This window comes from Callorhinus ursinus, unplaced genomic scaffold, assembly GCF_003265705.2.
Source record: "Callorhinus ursinus isolate GAN/ISIS: 27379988/994484 unplaced genomic scaffold, GSC_fseal_2.0 scaffold90, whole genome shotgun sequence".
Classification (NCBI taxonomy): Eukaryota; Metazoa; Chordata; class Mammalia; order Carnivora; family Otariidae; genus Callorhinus; species Callorhinus ursinus.
The window spans coordinates 119,413-139,996 of NW_027397152.1; the positions used below are offsets into that span (position 1 = coordinate 119,413).

The following is a 20,584-nucleotide window of genomic DNA, read 5'->3' on the forward strand; positions in this document are numbered from 1 at the left end:
TTTTGCTCTATATTTCATTATATCTACCTCTATTTTTATCATTTTTATAAATATCTACTCAGCTCTTTTTTGATATCTTTATATCAATTTTATAAGTCACTACATTGTTATCACCTGTTCCTCGGTTTATATGGTTATATGTCTAGCCATGTATATTTCTAAATAGCCCCCTCTATCTATAGATATTGTTGAAAACTAACACCCAACCTCCTGGTCATTTGCAAGACTTATCCACAGCATCCTCCTCCATGACTCTCCTCCCACCTCTCTCTGAAAAAAAGCAGGAAGCAGGAAGTAACAAGGGTCACAGTGCTCTTTGGTCTTTGGATTGGACAATATCAATTCATTCTCCAGTGGTTTAAGATGTGTGAAACAAGCCCAATTTCATGCCATTCTTCCATTCATTTCTTTGATATTAATTCAGGAATCTAGAGATACAAAGAGGAAGAAGTTAGAAATTCCTTCGGGAAGTGTACATCCTATCAAGAGATGAGTGAGGGAGACTCTGGGACTCAATAATTCACATTCTGGTGAGGCCAGCTGGTCTATGTTTTCAGTTTTTATTCTTCACTGATTTCCTGAATACTTTCTAGGCCAATATCAAGCCCAGGGCTATACAAGTTCAGAGCACCTTGGCCAAATTGTGTGATCAGAGAACTACTTTCTCTGTTGTAGTGGAAAGAGTCCTGATCTGGGACTAGAGCTACCTGGAGTCTTATCTCTCCAACACAGCCATTAGCTTTAAGCCCCAGAGAGGTTCATCTTTTGGGGCTTCGGAGTCCTCAGCTGTAGAATGAGAGGGTGGGACTGGAAAATTTCTGGGGACCCTTTTGCTTTGACCTTCTGAATGTCTATGATCATATGCAAGTTTGAAATGATATCTGGAGACCCCCTTTGGAATGAGTGTTGGGACCCAGAACTTGGACTCTGAAGTCAGGTGGACTTGGGCAGAGACTTCTCCACAGGAGGGACTGGTATGTGCACTGTAGGTCACAAAGCACTTTCACACCCATTATCTGATTTTATCTTCATGAAAACCTAGTGAGGCATTTTTTACTCCCATCTTCATATGAGGAAACTAAAGCCCAGAGAGCTAATTGGGTAAATGAGTACTAACTACTTTAGATCAGCTGTCTCATTTAAGTCACATGATAATCCTATGGCTTTTCCAATTTTTCTTCCTCTTTTTTATTTCTCTTCTTATATCTTTTTCCTCCTCTTCACCTTCTTCTTCTTATTTCCATTTTATAAATAAGCAATCTGAGGCTCATGGAGGTTCAGTAGCTTTCACCCATTAACAAGTACTAGAGTTCAGATTCAATCCCAAATCTGTCTAAAGTCTGTGCTCATAAGCTTGGTCAGAATCTTAAATGCCTAGAGAGGTTGGAAGATTACATAAAAAAGTGAAATGATCCAGGCAGAAGGATTATTTCACTTTCCCTTAATCTCACCAAAGGAAAACAAGAGCATAAGTAAAATAATAAAAAGAAACTATACTTTGCATTGCATTGCAGATATATTATAGAATGATGGAGAATTGTAGAACATGTAAGTAGATGTAGAACATAAAAATATATGCCCTATCTAAGAGGGACACTATTAATTATTCGGTTTATGGAAATTAGGTTCACCTATGACATATCTTTTGATATTAGAGGAAAAGCTGGATGTCTAGAATCTTAAGTACAATTTTTCTATTTCTAAATATGTATGATTACTTATTAAATTATATAAACAAAAATTATGTAGGCAAAAAATAAAAAGATGTCTCATCCTGACTGTATCTGGCTCACAGGATGCCAGGTTAGTACTTTTGTCCTGCACTATGCTGTCTTCAAGGACTACTCCATAGCATTAGCTGAGCACCTGCTGTAAAGCCACCAGGCTGCTCAGCTCAGGAGTAGAAGTAAATGCTGTGCCTTGTTGCTTACGGTCAGCATTTACTCTGAGTGGATGTTAGATTTTGAGTATCATTCTTGGCTGGATACTTTTGCATAAAATAATTGCCTTAACCCTCACAACAACTCTGAAAAGATTTAATTATCTTCATTTTTCAGTTGAGTATATTAATATTCAGGTTGATTTTAAAGGTCACCCAGCCGTAAATAGCCAACCTGTGATGTTAGCTTCAGGTCTGACCATGTTCTCTTCATTCTGTAGTGTTGCATCTTTCAGGTGACTTTAATTGCTTCAAGTTAGGGAATTTTTCCTCTTTTTATATTTATCTGATGAGAACCTGACATAAAGAGGAAGTCAGGGGCCTGGAATCATCTTTCAGGACAGATGATACCTTTGCCACCCCTCATTATCTCCACCACCAGGTCTCCTAAGGATGGAGAAGAAACCAATAGGGTGAAGAAGGAGGAAGAAAACAAGAATCTGCTCCTTCATGGTCCAGAAGCTTTGACACTGAAGTGAGACACTCCCACATTCTGTAGGTGACTGCAAGGACAGACATACAGGGAGGGGACTGGCTGCTGGAATGCCAACCTGGGTGATGAGCCAGGCAGATGCCAACCAGCTGTCTCATGGTGTAAGCCAGAACCAGAACCCTTTATATAAAGACAGCCCTCTGTCCAGATGCTTCAGCCTGAATGTCTGCCTGCTGTGAGGAGGGTGAGTCTTGTGGTTGGGTCCTGGGATTGGGGTAGGGATGTGTCTCAGGGGATGCCCAGATTCACAAGGGTGAGGCATAGTGAGGGAGGCGGGAGCTGTAAGCAGAGGAAGAGTGGTACATAAACCTGAGGAGAAAAGTCTGGTAGACTTTTACAGGACATAAGAATATCTGTGGAGTTTTTGTGAAGAACTGAGGGTCTGAAGTCAGTGTATTTGCCTTTGATAATGCTGGCTTCCTGCTCAGATACCATTTTCCCACATCAGGACATCTCACCCTGGAAAAGATGCATTAGTAATTTACACTTTGTAAGAAGAGTTGTGTGTAGGGGGGTTATTTTCCCTAAGGGCATGTGTTTTTAGATATTCTTTATTAATGGAGAATGGAAGCCTTTGCCTTTCATTAGAAGCATTTTCAGTATATCTGGAGCTTATTGAGAAGTGTTTTGTTGGATGAGTTAATTGTTAAATCAGCCATCCTGCTGTGCTGGTCACTGGGCTGCCTGTATATGAGCAGGTGAATTTAGGGAGGGCAGAGGAATGGAGACTGCCCTCTGTTTCTCCCTGGATAAGTGTGTTAGAGAGTATGCCTGAATCCCCCAAGTCATGTTTGTAATGCTCCTGTTGTGTAGGGGTTTATGTGTGCCTGAATAGAGTCTTGTGATTTAGGAATCTTTTACTTTTTGGGTTACTCCATCTTAGGCAGTCATTCCCTGCCTTTAAGAGTGGCTGGGGTAAAATATTTCTGAAGCCAGCAGATTGTCCAACTTCAGGTGATTTACAACAACAACCCGCCTGGGCAAGTTGCCATGGTGGTTCTGAGCCTTTCCAAGGCTGGTGTGTTTTGTTTGGGTGTGTTTTGCCTATGTCCACGAGGGTCATTTAAACAAATTCACCTAAAAATATTGAATGTAGATATGTTGGGTTTGAGCTGCCCAATAACTGACTGGATCCTTTACTTTCCAGTGGATGTTTTGAGTGCAGATGGTGCCTGAATGCTTGCTCCCATATGCTCATTTTTATATGATTGCACATGTGTGTGTTGTCAGTGCATGTATGTGAGGATATCCAAGCTCCTGTGGGTGTGGAGACCCCACTTTGGGCTGCAGCCTTAGAAGCACCTCTACCTCCTGTAGAGTGCTCTCCTGCCACTTAGGACAAGGAATCCCATTGTCTTTAACACCCTCTTGTGTTGGACACTGGTATGCCCACCCTCCAGGGGGAGACCCTGGATGCCTGCACCCTTGGCTGTGCCTTTGAAGTTCCCTCAGATCAGGACTTCAGTTAGGTCCTTTGGCAGATCCAAGACAGGTCTCATAGACAGTGGTGACTAATATTGGGTCCATCTAACTCAGTAAGTGTTCTAGGGTAAAGGTTGAGAGTTGGGGATGAAAGTACAGGGGAGAAGCAGGGTGTCTTCCCCTTCTTCCCAACAACTCACCCTCCTGACACTGAATTTTCTACCGTCAGGTCTCACTCACCTGCCTGCATCAGAACCATGTGTGACCAGCAGCAGATTCAGTGTTGCCTGCCACTCCCCCAGTGCTGTGTGAAGGGTCCCTCCTTCTACCCCTCCCAGTTCCCCAGTGCCAAGAGCCAGGTGGTGGTCCAAGCCCCTTGTGAGATGCAAATTGTGGAGTATCCCACATCATGCCCAGTTCAAGTTTCCCAGGTAAAATGCCAGGCTCCATGCCAGTCCCAGACTATGCAGGTGAAGTGCCAGGCTCCATGCCAGTCTAAGACCACCCAAGCAAAGTGCCAGGCTTCAAGCCAGTCTAAGACCACCCAGGTGAAGTTCCAGGCTCCATGCCAGTCTCAGATTTCCAGTGTTCAATGCCAGGCCCCATGCCAGCCTGAGGTGTCCTGTGTGCAATGTGAAGCTCCATGCCCTGTTCAGACCTGCTATGTAGAATGTGCTCCAGTTTGTTATACAGAAACTTGTTATGTGGAATGCCCAGTCCAGACCTTTGTACCCCGTCCAGCTCCTCAGCCTGTCCAGACTTACATGGCTTGTCCCCCAGTTTCCCAGACTCAGGGAAGATTCTCAACCCCGTGCCAGAATCAGGGCTCCCATGGCAGATATGTCCTGCAGCGTCAGTCCCCAGCTTTCTACAGCAACTGCGCGCCACAGTTCCAATCCGGCACTTACTACAGCAACTGCGCCCCCCAGCGTCAGTCCCGGGCTTCATTTAGCACTTGTGCACCTCAGTGCCAGGCCCGAGGCTCTTACGGGAGCTTCCCCGCCCAGCGTCGCTCCCAGAGCACCAGCAGATGCCTCCCTCCTCGCCAGCTGCAACCTTCTTACCGCAGCTGTTCCCCTCCACGACGGTCTGAACCCTACTACAGCAGCTGGCTGCCATCAGCATGTTCTTCGAGTTCCTATAACTACTGCACCCCACCACGCCGCTCTGAGCCCATCTATAGCAGTGGCTGTCCTCGGGGTCCCACTTCAGGCTGCTCTCGCAGATGTGGTCCCAAGTGCCGGATAGAGATTTCCTCCCCCTGCTGCCCCAGGCAGGTCCCCCCTCAAAAGTGTGCGGTTCAGATTCCCCCCATCAGACGCTGCTCTGAGAGTTGTGCCCCACGACCCTCCTGGGATGCCTCCTGCCCAGAGCTGAGACCACGTGTAGAGTCACGTCCACTCCCAAGTTTCTGTCCACCACGGCGTCTGGACCAAAGTCCAGAGAGATCACTGCAACGATGCCCACTTCCTGCCCCATGTTCATGTCCACATCCTGCTCCACGGCCATATCCACTGCCATATCCACGCCCAGAACCACGTGCAAGGCCAGAGCCCCGCCCATGTCCTCCACCACGGCAATGTTCCGAACCCTGTCTGTGTTCAGAACCACGTCCAGCCCCGCGCGCAGTCCCACATCCTAGACCAGTGCAGCGTGAATTTCCCGAGTCACGTCCATGTCCACAGCCCTGTGAGCTCCCGGAACCTTATTCACTTCCAGAGCCAATTCCCCTTCCAGCACCCTGCCCGAGCCCAGAGCCCTGTGTGGAGCCTGGGCGCTGTCCCAGCAGCCCACGCTCGGGACCAAATCCAATCCCATGCCCGGGAGACCTAGGCTGCCATGAGTCCACCCCGTGCCGCCTGGACACCGAGGCCCCCAGCTGTGGCCCAGCTGGTTATAACCAGTGGCAAGGAAGTGGTGACAGCTTTGGACCTTGTGATGGGATTCCAGAGCCACAGGGTTTCAGTGATTGTGGAGACCAAGGAGGCACCTGTGTTGGACTGAAAGGAGGTTCTTCTGTTGGAACAAAGGGGGCTTATTTTTAAGGAAGCATGTTTGAGACATCCTTGCCTCTTGCCCTGAAAATGTCACGCCTCCTTTTCTAGCAACCTCAATTTCCAACGTTCTATGTGCATCTCTCCAAAGAGAGTCGCAGTCTCCCTGCTGCAGAGGTGATGTCCAAACTCCATCGCATGTCATCTCAGGATCCACACCTGGGTTTCAGGCACCTCTCCAGCCTCACATCTGGTTCCTCCCCTGTACACATCCTCAGTTCTAGCCAAACCAGTCTGGCCACCAGGGCACATATGGGTGTTCTCTAGAACATACCTTAGGTGTCCCTGTCTCCAAGCCTCTGCTCACTCCCCACCCTCCTTGCATAGACCACTTCTCTCTTATGCCCAGCCTCTGAAATCCAGCCCATCTTTCAAGACCTTTTCCTTGGAGTCTTTTGTTTGTTCTTACCCACAGGAGCCTACACTGACTTCCTAGAACCCATTGCATTGTCCATACCAGCCATTTGGCAACTGCCTTGCAATGTCTCTTGAATTATCTCACTTTTAAGATGTGTTTGTTTTTCCTGACCAATAAGGTTATAAACTCCCATTTGAGTGGAGTGAGAATATCCCTAAAGTCCCCTGCTTCTCCTGGGGCAAACAGCTGCTCAGCAAATCTTGTGGGTTGGCAGCTTGAGCCATGATCTATCCTGACAGGCAACCCCAGAATCTGGGAGAGAAGAAGCCCTTCTCTGTAACAATAAAGATGATACCCTCATAGTCTGAGTCCTGCAGAATGTCTGTTTTTTATCCTTCCTGACTCTCTGGGATGAGCTTCTTTATAATTTTTTTTTCTTGAGTGTATTGTACCTGTGGTCTGAACTTTCCTTAACTGGGTAAGCTTCCTGGTGGGTTTTCTGTCTCCCCTCAGTGTTCCTGGCGTCTGGTGGGAGAAGCTGGATGAAAAGGCAGGAGGAATGAGGGAACAAGAAGAATAACTCTTGCTCCTCAATCTGGGGGTAAAAGTCTCAGGTCTAGGTTGGGCAGGTCACCCAGCTGTGGATGTCAGGAGAGAGAGGGGAGCTTGAGGAGAACTGGAAATTCTCTGTGATATTCCACAGGATATACTCTTCTTTTATTCAGAATAAACTATTTGTCCTTTTCTTTTTTTTTTTTTTTTGACATTGTAAAAAAGGGAGCACCCACGGTTGTCTTTGTGTTCCTCCACGCTCCTGAATCCCACTGGGCATGAGTGGTCTTGGCAGCATGAAGGTGGGGCTTGGAGGGGCTGGAGAGAGAGGGGTGCCTCTTCTCCCCACTCACTGCCTATGAGATGGGTGCTGTAGAATGAGTGCTCTTGAGGAGAACATTTCCCCAAATGGAGACAGTGCCCCGAGGCCACCAGGGTCTGTAGAGATAAAGGGGGTCCTCTTAAGAGGACAGCAGGGGGTGGCTCTGGCCTGGCCTCACAGATTCAGTTCCACAGTTGGGCACCACAGATCTAAGGCCTGGCTCTGAGGATGTCTTTCCCTTGCCCCAGGGATCTGGTCCTGCAGTGTCAGAGGTGGAGACCCAAGAGACACCTGGCAAAGGAAAACTGAGTTTCTTTATGTGAAGTCCATTCGTTCATTTATTTTTTTTACTGGCAGATATTCATTGCCTACCTATGAGGTAGGCACTAGTGAAAGGGACAGAAATAACTCTTCTTTGCTCTCAGAGAGCTTACAGCCTAGAGCACTGGTTCTCAGGGTGGTACCTGGACCAGCAGCGTCAGCACCACATAGGACTTTGTGACAAATACAAATGCATCACCCCAGACCTACTGAAGCAGAGACTCTGGGGGTGAGGCCTGGGAAGCCGGGTTTTAACCAGCCATTCAGGTGTTTCTGATGCCCAAGAATGTTTGGTTCTTACTGGTTTAGTAAAATACCTTATACATGGAGAACATGAATATATGTATATGTATGTGTGTGATTTTCTGTATATATATCTTCTCTAATTTTCAGAACAGCCCATCACACAGGCATTATTCTCTCACCATTTTGCAGAGCTGGAAACCTAAGCACACAGGCCAAAGCCACACAGCCAGACTCAATTCCAAGCCTACGTTCTTTTCTACTACACATGGCATCTTTCATCTCAGTCATAGTCCCTGCCTCTTCCAGAGATATTTCCTGTATCAACCCAGTCATTTTTCCAAATTACTTTTATTGGACAGGTTATTTTTACCAGTTTTACCTTTGCCTCTTCTTTTCAAATCCAGGCTGCTCTAGGAGTCTATCTGCTCCGTGGCACAAGCCCCCAGGGGCCTGGCAGGGCTCAAATGACTCCTGTGAGGCACCGCTATTTTTCCATCACCTAGGCCCCTGACTGGGGGTGGAGGGAGGCTTGAAATACCCAGAGGGGGACTCTCATTAGATCTCTCCCCATGTTCTCTCAAACATACACTTAAACAAGGACCCTCCTGTCTGGAGGATGAGGGAAGAGCAGTCCATCTCCTCAAAACATGGAAGAAACACAGACCTGGGTGGGAGAGAAGGGCATTCACTCCTAGGAAGCCCCAGCCCCCTCAGGTTCAGGGTACAGGTCACCACACAGGCTCTTTGTTGCAATGACCCATGACCTGCTCTATTCTCTGGAGATAGACTCTGGCTCCCCAGGATAAGTAGGCCTGGATATGGAAAGATATTGGATGATGGCAGAATAGAGTGTCTCTGGGTGAGTCAGGCTGGGCCTGGGGCTCCCTCATAGACCAGGACTGTGCACCAGCCAGCCTCAGTGCCATCTCCGTAGTCAGAGAGGCTCAGAGCCCAGTGCTTCTCTCTCCTGGGGCACTAGTCTGAACTGGGTCCTCTCACCTCTTCTGACAGCATGCTCAAGTTTGAGCCTCTAGGTAGGCCACCTGTGAAAAGCTACAGCCTATATATGGCAGCTCTAAAGGAAGAGGTGCCCAAGAGTGTGGGTCTGCTGTATCTGTTTGTATGCTGTAAAGTGTGGGGCTTCTAAAATGTATGCAGTGATGGGTTGCAACCCCAGAAGCATGGGTTAAGATCTCCTATGGCCCTTCAGCCTTGGCTTTTGACAGCCCTTCCAATCACCCCTTCCACTCCCCAGCCTCCACCCTTTCATGCTTGACCTGCCTTCCAGTGCTCTGCCTTTTCCTTCTATATCAACCATTTGAACAAAACTTGAAGGGCCAGGAATTGGAATTCCATAGTAAAAAAGACTATTTATAAAAGCCTGCTAAAGGTGCTCAAAGACCTGTGAGAGAATCTCTCTTTGAATATCACACTAACAATCTGAAGCAGTGCACAGGTTGCATGGTGTTGTTTCCATTTCAGATGAACAGACTGTTGCCCAGAAATGCCAGTGCATCAGGCACATCACAAACAGTATGAAACAGAGGTCAAGCAGACTCCTAGGCTTGGCATTCAATACAAGGACCTGTCTTCCAGAGATGAGGGGCTAGTTAGTCTGAATGAATGTAAGAGAGATTGGGTCTAAAGACCATGACTCCCACCCTGGAATCCTTCTTATATCTGTGCATAGTTCTCTATCCTTTCCCTCTTTCTAAGCCTTCCTCCCTGGGATTAGCATCCTCACTGTCGAATGAGGGAATTGCACTAGATGTTTTCAGAAGTTCCTTCCAGACCAAGTGGGTTAGCCACGGTTGCTCTTTGTCACAGGCACTAGGCTAGGGTGGAATGACCTGGGAACCCACTTAAAGACACAGAACCCCCAGATCCATCCCCAGACCTATTTAAAGTGAATATTCTCTAGAGAGAGAATCTGGGACCTCCATCTGATAATTATTCTGATCAGCTGAGATAGAAACCATTGCTGTAGTGATAACCAGAGTGTGAGGGAGTTTATTCAATATCTGCGAGGAGAATTGAAACTTGCACACATCTGGCCACAGCACGAGAAGGAGGTGGACATGGTGGCAAAAATGGGGCTGACCACTAACTGTTTTTTATGAAAAATTTTATGTAATTACCCTATGAGAGAGTCAAATTTTCTACTCCTCAGTCTAGGAGCACCTCAAGACCAAAGAGTCTCTTCTTCCCTCTCAGTTAAATCTCTAACCACTGCCACCCCCAAAACCCAGAATTAGGCTCTTGTGCATGGCTTAGGGAAATGGATTGTCTGATATATGTTACAGATTTTTACTGGGAGAAGATAGGCCTAGTTTTGGTATATCCCTCCTTTATTCAGGCATTACCTAACCATTAAGAGGGAGGAATTCTACAATCCATAGTTTGTCCTACAGACTAGAATGGTCCTGGATGAATAAGCAAATAGAACTGTAATGCATAAGGGAATAGCTCAGCTCTTTATAATGGAATAGATATGTAGATAGTAGTAGTCAGAAGACAGACAGTGTACACAATATATAGGAGAATAGCCAGGTAGTGAACAAGACTTGGTCCCTGGCCATAGCATACTCCTGATTTCTGGCCTGGTTGGATGTCCAGAGGATCCGCATGCCTGTGGCTTGAAACTAGTTAGGAAGAGAGGGTGATACATGATGATCCATGGGCTTCCCCATCACCAGGGACCATCAAACTCATTCCTCCAAAAGATGAAGCTTCCTGACCTGGAAGACTAAACTAGAAGTATCTGGAAGGCTAGAAATAACCCAAGCTATGCCAAACCCACCCATGATGTTCCTCACCACATCTTGTCATAGGAACCCTGAGCTAGGGTAACATCTTTTCTTTGTTCTTGACTATTATATCTGTCAGGAAGAAAACCATTTATCAACTTATATTAACATATCCGTTCACTTGACAAAAATTTATTGAGACCTAGCTATCTGCCAGGAATTGTGCTTGGTCCTAGAAATACAATGGTGAGTAAGGCAGTGTCTTGCCCACCTTGAATTTGAGAGACAATAGAGTTTATGAGAGCTTGAACATGGGAGGCAGAGGGCACCATGGAAACCTGTGGGAGGGGCACTTAAGCAGCTCAAGTGCCTAGAAGAGGTGCTTACAGTCAGAGGTGTGAAAGATTGGTGGGAGTTATCTAATGAATGGAGGAAAGAGGAGAGAGTTCCAGGAAGAGACAATAACAGGTAGGCCATTGTCATTAAACTGACATCATGACAGACAATGCAGGGAGGAATATTTCCTCCTTACATGACCATCATTCCTAGTTCCAAACATGTCCATCTTCATCCTGCTCTAATGAACTTCTTATCAATATTTTAGAGTAAGACTTGAGAGGAAACTGACCTAAAATTTCAAGTGATTTCAAGTTATGAGGGAGGATTGAAGAACATGTCTGTCAACATGGGTTAGAATAATGGACCTAATCTGACAAGGTAAAATGTAATTAAGATAAAGGTGAAATTCTGAGTTAAGTTTAAGGTCTCCTGCACTTGTAGAAGATGAGTAGATATATGCAGAGCCACACATATGGAGAAAAGTTTGGTTAATTAAAATCTTAGCATGGGGCAAATGTGAGATTGTCTGTGGCACATGGTGTTGAGCTCTTGTTCTTCATAGTTAGTCATATAGTGTTGCTCTCCTTGGTCCACAGTGTCCAATGGGAGGAAGGCTGGAGGATGATATGTCAGCCAACTATGCGTCAGCCATCACCTGAGACAAGAAACCTACATCCTTCCTCATACTCACAACTTGAAAAGATGCTATTATTTACTCCAATTTATAGACAGTGCATCTCTCTCTCTCTCTCTCTCTCTCTCTCTCTCTCTCTCACACACACACACACACACACACATCTACTGATTGTCTGGTCACACATCTAAGACCTGATAATGCTAGAATCCAAGCCCAGGCTTATCTTGCTCCAAAACTTGGTTTCCCCTCCTGTGGAAGGAAGAATAATGTTATGTTTTATTTTATTTTTTAGAGAGGGGGAAAGAGGAGGGAAGGTGTGGAGGGAGAGGGAGAGAGAGAATCTTAAGCAGGTTCCATGCCCAGCATGGGGCTGGACATGGGGCTTGACCTGGGGCTCCATCTCACAACACTGAGATCATGACGTGAGCCAAAATCAAGAGTCAGATGCTTAACCGACTAAGCCACCCAAATGCCCCTAATGTATTTTCCAAGAAGTAGCATGTTGCTCTCTCTCTTCCATTATTTGAAAGGATCTCTTTCAGAAAAAGTAAAACTCAATAGCTTAAATCCAATGGATGGAAATCTCTGACTAGAAATAAAGAGAATAATTTAATAATCAGAACTGTGTGGAAATGGAATGCACCGTTACTTCTGCATTCAACAAACACTTATTCAAATCCTGAGTTTTTACTATGTGTCAGGCAGTATTCTGGATGCTTGGGTTATATTAATGAATGAAATAGACAAAGATGCTTGTTCTCAAGGAACTGATATTCTAGCAGAGGAAAACAGATAAAAAATGGACATATTTAAAAATATATATGTAACATTAAAATATACAAACTGCTTTGGAAATAAGAACAAATACAGCAATGGAGATATTCTGGGCAGGCATCACAGACAGCATAAGAAGGGGAAGAGGACTGAGCTGGTGTGTGGGAGAAACAGGCCCAGAGTGGTATGGAACTGTGAGCCAGCATGCAGGAATAGAAAGGGCTTAGGAAAGGCATCATGAAGTATGAGCTGGATCCCAGCTCCACCACTTACTAGCAGAGAGGTCTTAGCTTTGGCAGTTTCCCTGACATGTAGTTCCTTCATTTATAAAATGTGGTTAAAAGAAAAATGTACCCCTGTAATATACCCCTGTGTCACACAGGATTAAATAGGTTATTTAAGTTACATACACTTTGCATATTATAAAACACTACAAATATATCTACCTTTAGCAGTGAAATGTTCACCCTTAAGGGGAGAAGTACAAGGAAGAGATGATGATTGGCTCATCTGATGAGGGAGGTTGGCCAAAAAGGCAGGCCAAGTCCAGGCCCAAGAAAGCCTAGACAGGCAGACAAGGGAAGCACAAACAGAAATGGATGTGGTCAGCTGGGGCAAGTCAAGGGAGACATGGAGGAGACAGAATTGAAGGAGTGAAGGGACATGGGAGGGCAGACAGAAGAGGGTTGGGGGATGGGTGGTGGGAAGTGGCTCAGGATGGAAGCTGAATCTAGAAGGAATAAGAGATTTGGGGATAGTTTGCTCAGATACCAAGGTGAATGTTGGCTTCAAGGACAGTGACGTGAGCTGCTATCAAAAATGGTCATCAGTGTGTTGATGCCATTCAGCCAGTTTGCCAATGACATGGTTCCTTAGGTTAGCCAGCAGGAGAGGAAGTACCAGGGAGGGGAGGCTCTCAATCAATCAGAAATACTTTTAAGACTTGAATCGAGATTGGGCCCTTAGTCATTGAAAGGCCTTCTGACTTGACCCAGCCTGGATAAAAAGGCTGGATTGGGCAATCATTTAAATTATAAGTTCTTTCCATAACATCTCATCAACATTCTTCAGAGGCTTGTTTTGTTCAGTCAGAAATCCAGGAAGTGTTTCCAGTGAGCATAGTCTTAATCCTCCTGCAGCAAAGCAGGGTTTCCCACCCTCAGCACTAGTGACATTTTGGTTGGGTAATTCTTTGTCATGGGAGCACACTGTAGGATATTAATAGCATCCCTGGCCTCTACCCACTAGATGACAGTATCAAACACAACCCCCTCCCCACCAGCTGTGATGACTAAAGGCCTCTGCAGATTGTCAAATTCTTCCTTCTGGGGGCATGGAATAGGAGTATGCAAAATCTACCCACCATCCTTTAATGAGAACCATTGAATTAGAGGAAAGAAAATCTGGCCTTGCCCTTAAGACATTCCCAATCCCACAGAGAATGCTATCCTGCCCTCACCTCCATCCCAAAAGACTCCCATCCATTAACAATAAAAAGGGATGTAAGGCAGGAGTACAGGCAAAGGATTCCAGCTTCAAGGATCCACAAAAGCTTCTTATTTTTCATCGAGGGAACTGAGTATTGATTATGGAAGAGGAGTAGATTATCTTGGCTATTAGGGCGATTATGAGTAGATTGGCTGTGACTGTCATTATAATTTTTTGGCAAATTTATCCAATAGCTCAGAATACTCCCTTTCTAACTCTTTTGCTGGGTCTGCTAAGGAGTGCCAGTGGCAATCTGAAAAAAATTGTAAGCAAGAATTAACATTGTCTTGAAAAATCAGAACACAGGACATTTGGGGGCGCCTGGGTGGCTCAGCTGGTTGGGCAACCGTCTTTGGCTCCGGTCATGATCCCAGAGTCCTGGGACCAAGCCCCGCATCGGGCTCCCTGCTTGGTGGGAAGACTGCTTCTCCCTCTCCCACTCCCCCTGCTTGTGTTCCCTCTCTCGCTGTGTCTCTGTCAAATAAATAAATAAATAAAATCTTAATTAAAAAAAAGAACACAGGACAGTTTTAAACAAAAAGAATAAAATTTTTAAAAAATATTTTATTTTATTTATTTGACAGAGCACAGTGAGAGAGGGAACACAAGCAGGGGGAGTGGGAGAGGGAGAAGCAGGCTTCCCATGGAGCATGGAGCCCGATGCAGGGCTCTATCCCAGGACCCTGGGATCATGACTTGAGCTGAAGGCAGGCACTTAACGACTGAGTCACCCAGGCGCCCCCAAAAGAATACATTTTTATTGATGGCTGGTTAATAGGATTCATAGGTAAAAGAGAGAAAAATGTACAAAGGCCCTAGGAAAGTGTTCAGTAAGCATGCCCACATTTCTGTTTTCCTGGATTCCTCACCGAATACAATACAATAGTTGAAAATAAGTAAAAAAAAAAAAAAATACCGTATAAGAATGCATTATGAATTGAGGTTGACGGTGTGATTGAGTTGGGAAAATCTTGAGCGGTCAGTTAAAAATGGAGAGAACCTGAGCCTTGCTCAACTCAGAATTTGGACAAACTGGCACAGCAAGGCTTCCTTAGTTAAAGGAGTGATTATTAGCCATAAGTTGATACTCTTGGAAAATGTTAGATTTCTGTATTCCTCTAGTGACCAAAGAATGTAAATACTGTAGACCATAATCTCTTATCTGAAACCCTCGGTACCAGATGAGGTTCAGAACTATTTTTTAAGAGGAGTAGTGCAGTGAGCAGAATTTATTAGTAACACTACAGGCATACTTCAGACTTAGTCATACACAATCCCATCACCATGCAAGTCAAACCAAGGAGTCTACCACATCTTGGGTAGGCACAGTGTGTTGTTCAGATCCCCCAAACCCATGGCTTCAGGACTCCTGCCCCTTTGAGAAGGCCATTAATACCTCTGCAACAAAACACATGAATATTCACAGTAAGGTGAAGCCATCTCACTGTCAGTTCAGGTCAGTTTTTTGCCACCAAATGGGTGTCATCAACAATTGGACAAGAAACTCAGTTTTCAGAGACCTTTGGATGGAATAAAGGATCGTGAATCTGCAGTAACATTTAGGGGATTGTGGCAGTGGTATTTTCTCATCTCGATCCTTGCTGCTGTTGTCCTCTGTCCCAGGGTCTCCTACACAGTCCCCTTCCGTATTGGGACCCAGTGCTAATGTGATTATCCTTACCTGCTAAAATGACAACCATACATCTTGCAATAATAAAATTAAACTAAGACCTTCCATGGATTTCTGGTAAACATTCAATAAAACCCAAGTGACTGACCCTGGCAAAGGTCTCCCTACCACCCAGCCTTCCATTTACTTCTCTTTAGTCTTCCCCTGTCCTCACTCTCTCTCCCGGCTCCAGCATATGTGCCCTGGAGTGATCCAGTCAGGCTGGATCACTCACAAAAGACCACCTGCATCCTGTTGCCTGTATCTATTCTCACACTGCTGCTTCTCCCTGGAATGTCCTTCGACCCCCAACCCCCAGCCTCCATGGGTCAAAGCCTCTTTGACAAATCTTTCCCAGACACCCTTCCTTAGAATTCCCCTCACTCACATCTTTTCCAAGACTAAGTTGTATCCTTTTTCTGGACATGTTGTACTACTTATTGGCTTTCTTTTTATTTATCCTGCTTGGGATGTATTAGTTTTTTGTCCTATTGAGATAGGGAAACTGAAGGGCTCCATAAAATTCTGCTTTTTGCTCCTTTTCCTGCTTCTATTCTTGCTAGGACCTGCATCACCACCTCACTTTGTACATGCTTCAGAATGTATATGTCCTCCTCCTAAGGCGCAAGGAGTTAATGATTTATTTAGAACAGATAACATCTAAGGAAGGACCAGGTGAGGATGACTGGATAAAGCCATCATATGAATATTCTAGACCACTAGTACTAGACATCTTGATGCCAAGACCCCGTGGCTCCAAGGAATAACAGCTGGGCTCTCACCTTTGTTCCAGTCAGTTCCTAGATACCTGACAGGACATGTATACCAGACCCTGAACAAAGATGAGACTCTTTCTCCTTTCTGAGTCTCCTAGACCCTCTGTATCTGCACTCTCTCTATGCCTTCAAAAAACTCTGCTTTCCCTTCCTCCTGCCTCACATTTGATTTCTATCTTGTGTGTAGCCAGGGATCCTCTCAGCTGGTCATGTGGGACCCCTCTGGGTCCTCAGACCTGGCCTGCCTTCATCTTGATAGTTTATGTGAAATTTGGAAAATTGATCAGTATTTAAAAATATATCCCCCACTCTCTTTATTCTCTTTCAGAAACTCTAAATATGTGAGTGTTGGACTATTTGCTATAATTCAACAGATTACCATTCATCTGTTCATTGTTTTGTATTTTTCCCTTCTTTTCAATTCAATTCTTCAAGTTGAAATTTACCAATCTATTCTTCTGCTGTTTACAACCTGCTAAGACCATCCAATAAATTTTTGACATTGTATTTAATTTTGAACACATTTAGTTTTTCAGAGACTGTTTTTCATTTTTAGAATTTCCAGTTGGTTAGAGCATGGAAACACAGGTGATTCATATTGCAACAATGTAAACAATTTTAACTTGAATATTGAGTGCATCTGTTCTTAGGTATGCCAGGTAGACCAGCGCCACTTCAAGTAGTGTTATCAGGTCACCTCTTGGGCTGCTCCCTTCTCTTCACCCTTTCCATTTTTATTTTACCTCCTCCCTTCAATTTGCCCCTGGGAAACTGTGAATTCTTTTCAGGCTATAATTTTCAGGCATTATGGGCAATATGCTCACCTTTAGTACCCCTTTCCTGATCTACATTCATCAAACCAAACTCACTGAGATATATGGGAGGAAAAAATGGCATTTAGTTTGAACAAGATGTAGCTACTAAAGGTGTTGATGGCCTAAAAAATTCCCCCGTCCATTAAAAATCCATGTTTACATCTATTTCTCTCTTTTTTTTTGTCTATCTATCCATCTATTTCCTGAGTGTCACCAAGTACCACATACTTATCTTGCCTACTTCCCCTTTGCCATCTTAACCAATATGTAGATCATGCAAAAAAGACTTTTCTATCATTATCTACATTTAAAAGATCTGTATTGTGAGGTTCAAAGAAGTTGAATACTTTGGTGAGGTCCTAAAGCCTATTTTCTCAACCACTATGCTATACACACCACCCCTCACAACTTAGACATGTAGATTTTCACCCAAGCCATGTAGATTCAAAGGTTTAGATGAAACCATATGATTTCACTCATCTGTGGAATTTAAGAAACAAAACAAACAAGCAAAGGGAAAAAATAAGAGAGAGGAAGAGAGGGAGACAGAGAGAGAGAGAGAAAGCAAGAAACAGACTCTTAACTATAGAGAACAAACTAATGGTTACCGGAGGGGAGGTGGGAGGAGGGAAGGGTAAAATAGGTGATGGGGATTAAGGAGGGCACTTGTGATGAGTATTGAGTGATATATGGAAGTATTGAATCACCATATTGTACACCTGAAACCAATTATGACACTGTATATTAACTGAAATTTAAATAAAAACTTAAAAAAAAAAAACCCAAAGGTCCAGGTGAAAAATTGCTATCTAGGGTAGAAAGAAAGGAGGGACTATGTGACCAGGTCCATAAATGTGACTAGAAGGCCTTCCATAGAAAAAAAGGTGCCTTCCATAGAAAAAAATACAACAGATGACTCCAGGAATGGGGATGTTCATTTTGACCCACCACAGTCCGCATTATAAGCAGGTACTTTCCTAGCTGGGAAGAGATGCCTTGAGGTCTCTAGAAGGAGGCAGGGAGGAGCTGCCAGTCATTACCTGTCACAGGACCATATGGGTGGCAGGAGGTGGGTCATGTCATACTGGGGCCCTGTCTCACAGGCTGGGGGCAGAGCCCAAGGCCAGGATAAAGGGCCTTGGGGCCAGAGCCCTTCCAAGCACTCCTCTCCTGAGGTGTTGACGGATCCAGTGCTGCCTGTGCACCAGTAAGTGTCCCCTGGGACTGAGAACAGAGACTTCCACAGAGGGAGCTCAAACCAGGGCAGGGGGTAGGCAAGGCCTTGGGCTATGGTTGGAAGAATGAGGACCAAGAAAATCTGAATCAGGAGGGCCAGGGTGGGATGGGTGAGAAAGACCCAGAGCAACTAGGAAGAGATTTGTGTGCTACATACTAGAGTTTTGGAAACAGCAGATTGTTCGAAGTTGCTGGGTATGTTTCTCTTGTTTTAGTGAATGGAAACATTGATGGCTAGATTATGCTGGAGTGGTTGCATAGTGGGAATATAGTTTTGGAAATATAGCCAGACCCAGTTGCAGAGACAGTGTGTTGAGGATGTTGGTACTTAACAGAAGAGAGAATCAGAGACACCTGCGGATCTGTTTAGACTCCAACAAGAAGGTCCATAGTGGGAACTGGGGGCACACTGGAGCTGAGAAACCCTGGGGTTTGCCTGGGAAGCAGTCCTTAGGAGAAGGACTATGTGGATTAGAGCCCTGGGTTAGGAGTCAGGGAGTCTGGAAACAGAACTGAGACAAGCTAGTGACTAGCCCTGGGCCAGTGAATTTGCCTTTTTTCCTTTCAATTTCTTCATTTATAAGTTGAATTGGTTTGGACAAAGTGACTCCAAGGCCTTTGCAGTTATGATTTTCTATATTCTGCAAAACCAAAACATATCAGAAATCTTTCCAAGAGAGAATACTTTTGCCTTTTCCTTTAAGAGACTTTCAGTGCTAAAATGGTCCCTACACTAGATGTCTGCAAGATTCTTGGTGATGTGAGAAAATGAAAGCTTGCCTGGAGCAAATTTATTTCCTGGTGTTTTCTCTGACGCTAAGGAAATGTTAATAAGCATTAATTTTCTCTACATATTTGGGCATGATACTGTTGACAACATTCCAAATGGAATTGAAAGTGACTCTGTGAAACAAGGCACATGGTACACCAGTAAGAGTGATAAAATTGTCAGAGATGATTTTCTATGTCTGATCTCAAGACTTTCACAATAAGGGCACTAGAAGTGATGCTAAGAACAGGAAGGGGCAGCAGGGCTCTGGGTCCTGGGTCTGACTCGCTGTGTGACTCTCCCTCAGATCCTGACCCCACCAGCTGAGATGTCCTGCCAGCAGAACCAGCAGCAGTGCCAGCCCCCTCCCAAGTGCCCCGCCCCCAAATGCCCCCCCAAGTGCCCCCCAGTCTCTTCCTGCTGCAACAGCAGCTCTGGGGGCTGCTGTGGCTCCAGCTCTGGGGGCGGCGGCTGCTGCAGCTCTGGGGACGGCGGCTGCTGCCTGAGCCACCACAGGCGACACAGGTCCCATCGTCACAGACACCAGAGCTCTGGCTGCTGCAGCCAGCCCTCGGGGGGCTCCAGCTGCTGTGGAGCAGGCAGCGGTCAGTTGTCTGGAGGCTGCTGCTGAAGTGGACCCTGAGCCAAGGAGCACCGAAATAGAGGCAGAAAGGGGCAAGGTCATCTTCCGTTGCTCTACCTGTGCTGCTGAGACATTTTAGTGAAGACTTCAAACTCTGTTCTTGAGGATACTTCTTACCTGAAATCCGGATATCTGTGTCCTCTCTTAAAAACTCATTTTCTGAACTCTGATCCCATGTTTGCGGCCTGCCCTGGGAACCCCAGATAGTAATTCCTATGCCATTCCACAGATAATTTCCTTGGCAGTCCCCTACCTGAAGCAAAACAATAAAATAATCTCCTCACCATCTTGTTCTAGCCTGCTTTTCCCTTGCTTGTAAATGTACTGGGAAAGATGAGCATGTCCGATCTCAGCTCAGTCTCCCCTTGTCATCTGGGCCCTGATGTAGCACTGCTTGTTTTTGACAGGCTGGAAAAATTCTTTTCTACTCTTCAAGAGTAGAAATTCTTCCAGCCAGACTAAGAATTAAATCAACATGAGACAGATTAACAGTAGAAAAAGTCAAAGTTTTATTACGTGTGCACGGAGGCCCAGGAATGACACCGAGGCCCAAAGAAGTGACCAAGACAGGCAAATTTTACTCATTTTAGACAGGCATTAACAAGACAAAGAAAACAACCTTAGGAGCTTCAATTAGTAAGGGATTCTAAGCAAAGTTTGGGCAGGGGTGGTAAATTAGTAAAATTAGTAAAAAGTAACAAGAGTTGTTTAGACAGACTTCTCTGCTCTAAATTTCCCACCTCTGGTGATAAGGGTGTCTCTTTACCTCCTGCTAGGGGGGGGGGTACTTTTCACATGGAGAAGTATTTCCTGCTTTCAGGGGAATGGAGGAGAGTCTGAGTGTCCTTCTAGCGCAGGCTGTTATTTAAGTAGCTTTAATTTGAAGTAATCGATCTACCATTGTGGTATATTTGGGGGTAGCCTACCCTGGGCCCCTACAGTTCCATCCTCTGGATGTTTCTCTGAAAGTTTCTCATATTAAAG

At 45.1% G+C, this 20,584-nt stretch overlaps 2 protein-coding genes across 2 annotated transcripts; both read left to right on the forward strand.

Annotated features, from left to right (window-relative positions):
* The first annotated feature begins 4,111 nt into the window (after positions 1-4,111).
* On the forward strand, positions 4,112-5,899 carry KPRP (keratinocyte proline rich protein). The gene has a single exon (XM_025858414.2). It carries the CDS (start codon positions 4,112-4,114, stop codon positions 5,897-5,899), a length of 1,788 nt encoding a protein of 595 aa, XP_025714199.1.
* A 13,386-nt stretch (positions 5,900-19,285) lies between these two features.
* Positions 19,286-19,588, forward strand: LOC112813304 (late cornified envelope protein 1B-like). The gene has a single exon (XM_025858359.2). It carries the CDS (start codon positions 19,286-19,288, stop codon positions 19,586-19,588), a length of 303 nt encoding a protein of 100 aa, XP_025714144.2.
* Positions 19,589-20,584: the final 996 nt, after the last annotated feature.

Excerpts from the sequence above, each read along its gene's own strand:
- LOC112813304 (XM_025858359.2), top strand. The coding sequence starts at position 19,286 with ATGTCCTGCCAGCAGAACCAGCAGCAGTGCCAGCCCCCTCCCAAGTGC.
- KPRP (XM_025858414.2), top strand. The coding sequence starts at position 4,112 with ATGTGTGACCAGCAGCAGATTCAGTGTTGCCTGCCACTCCCCCAGTGC.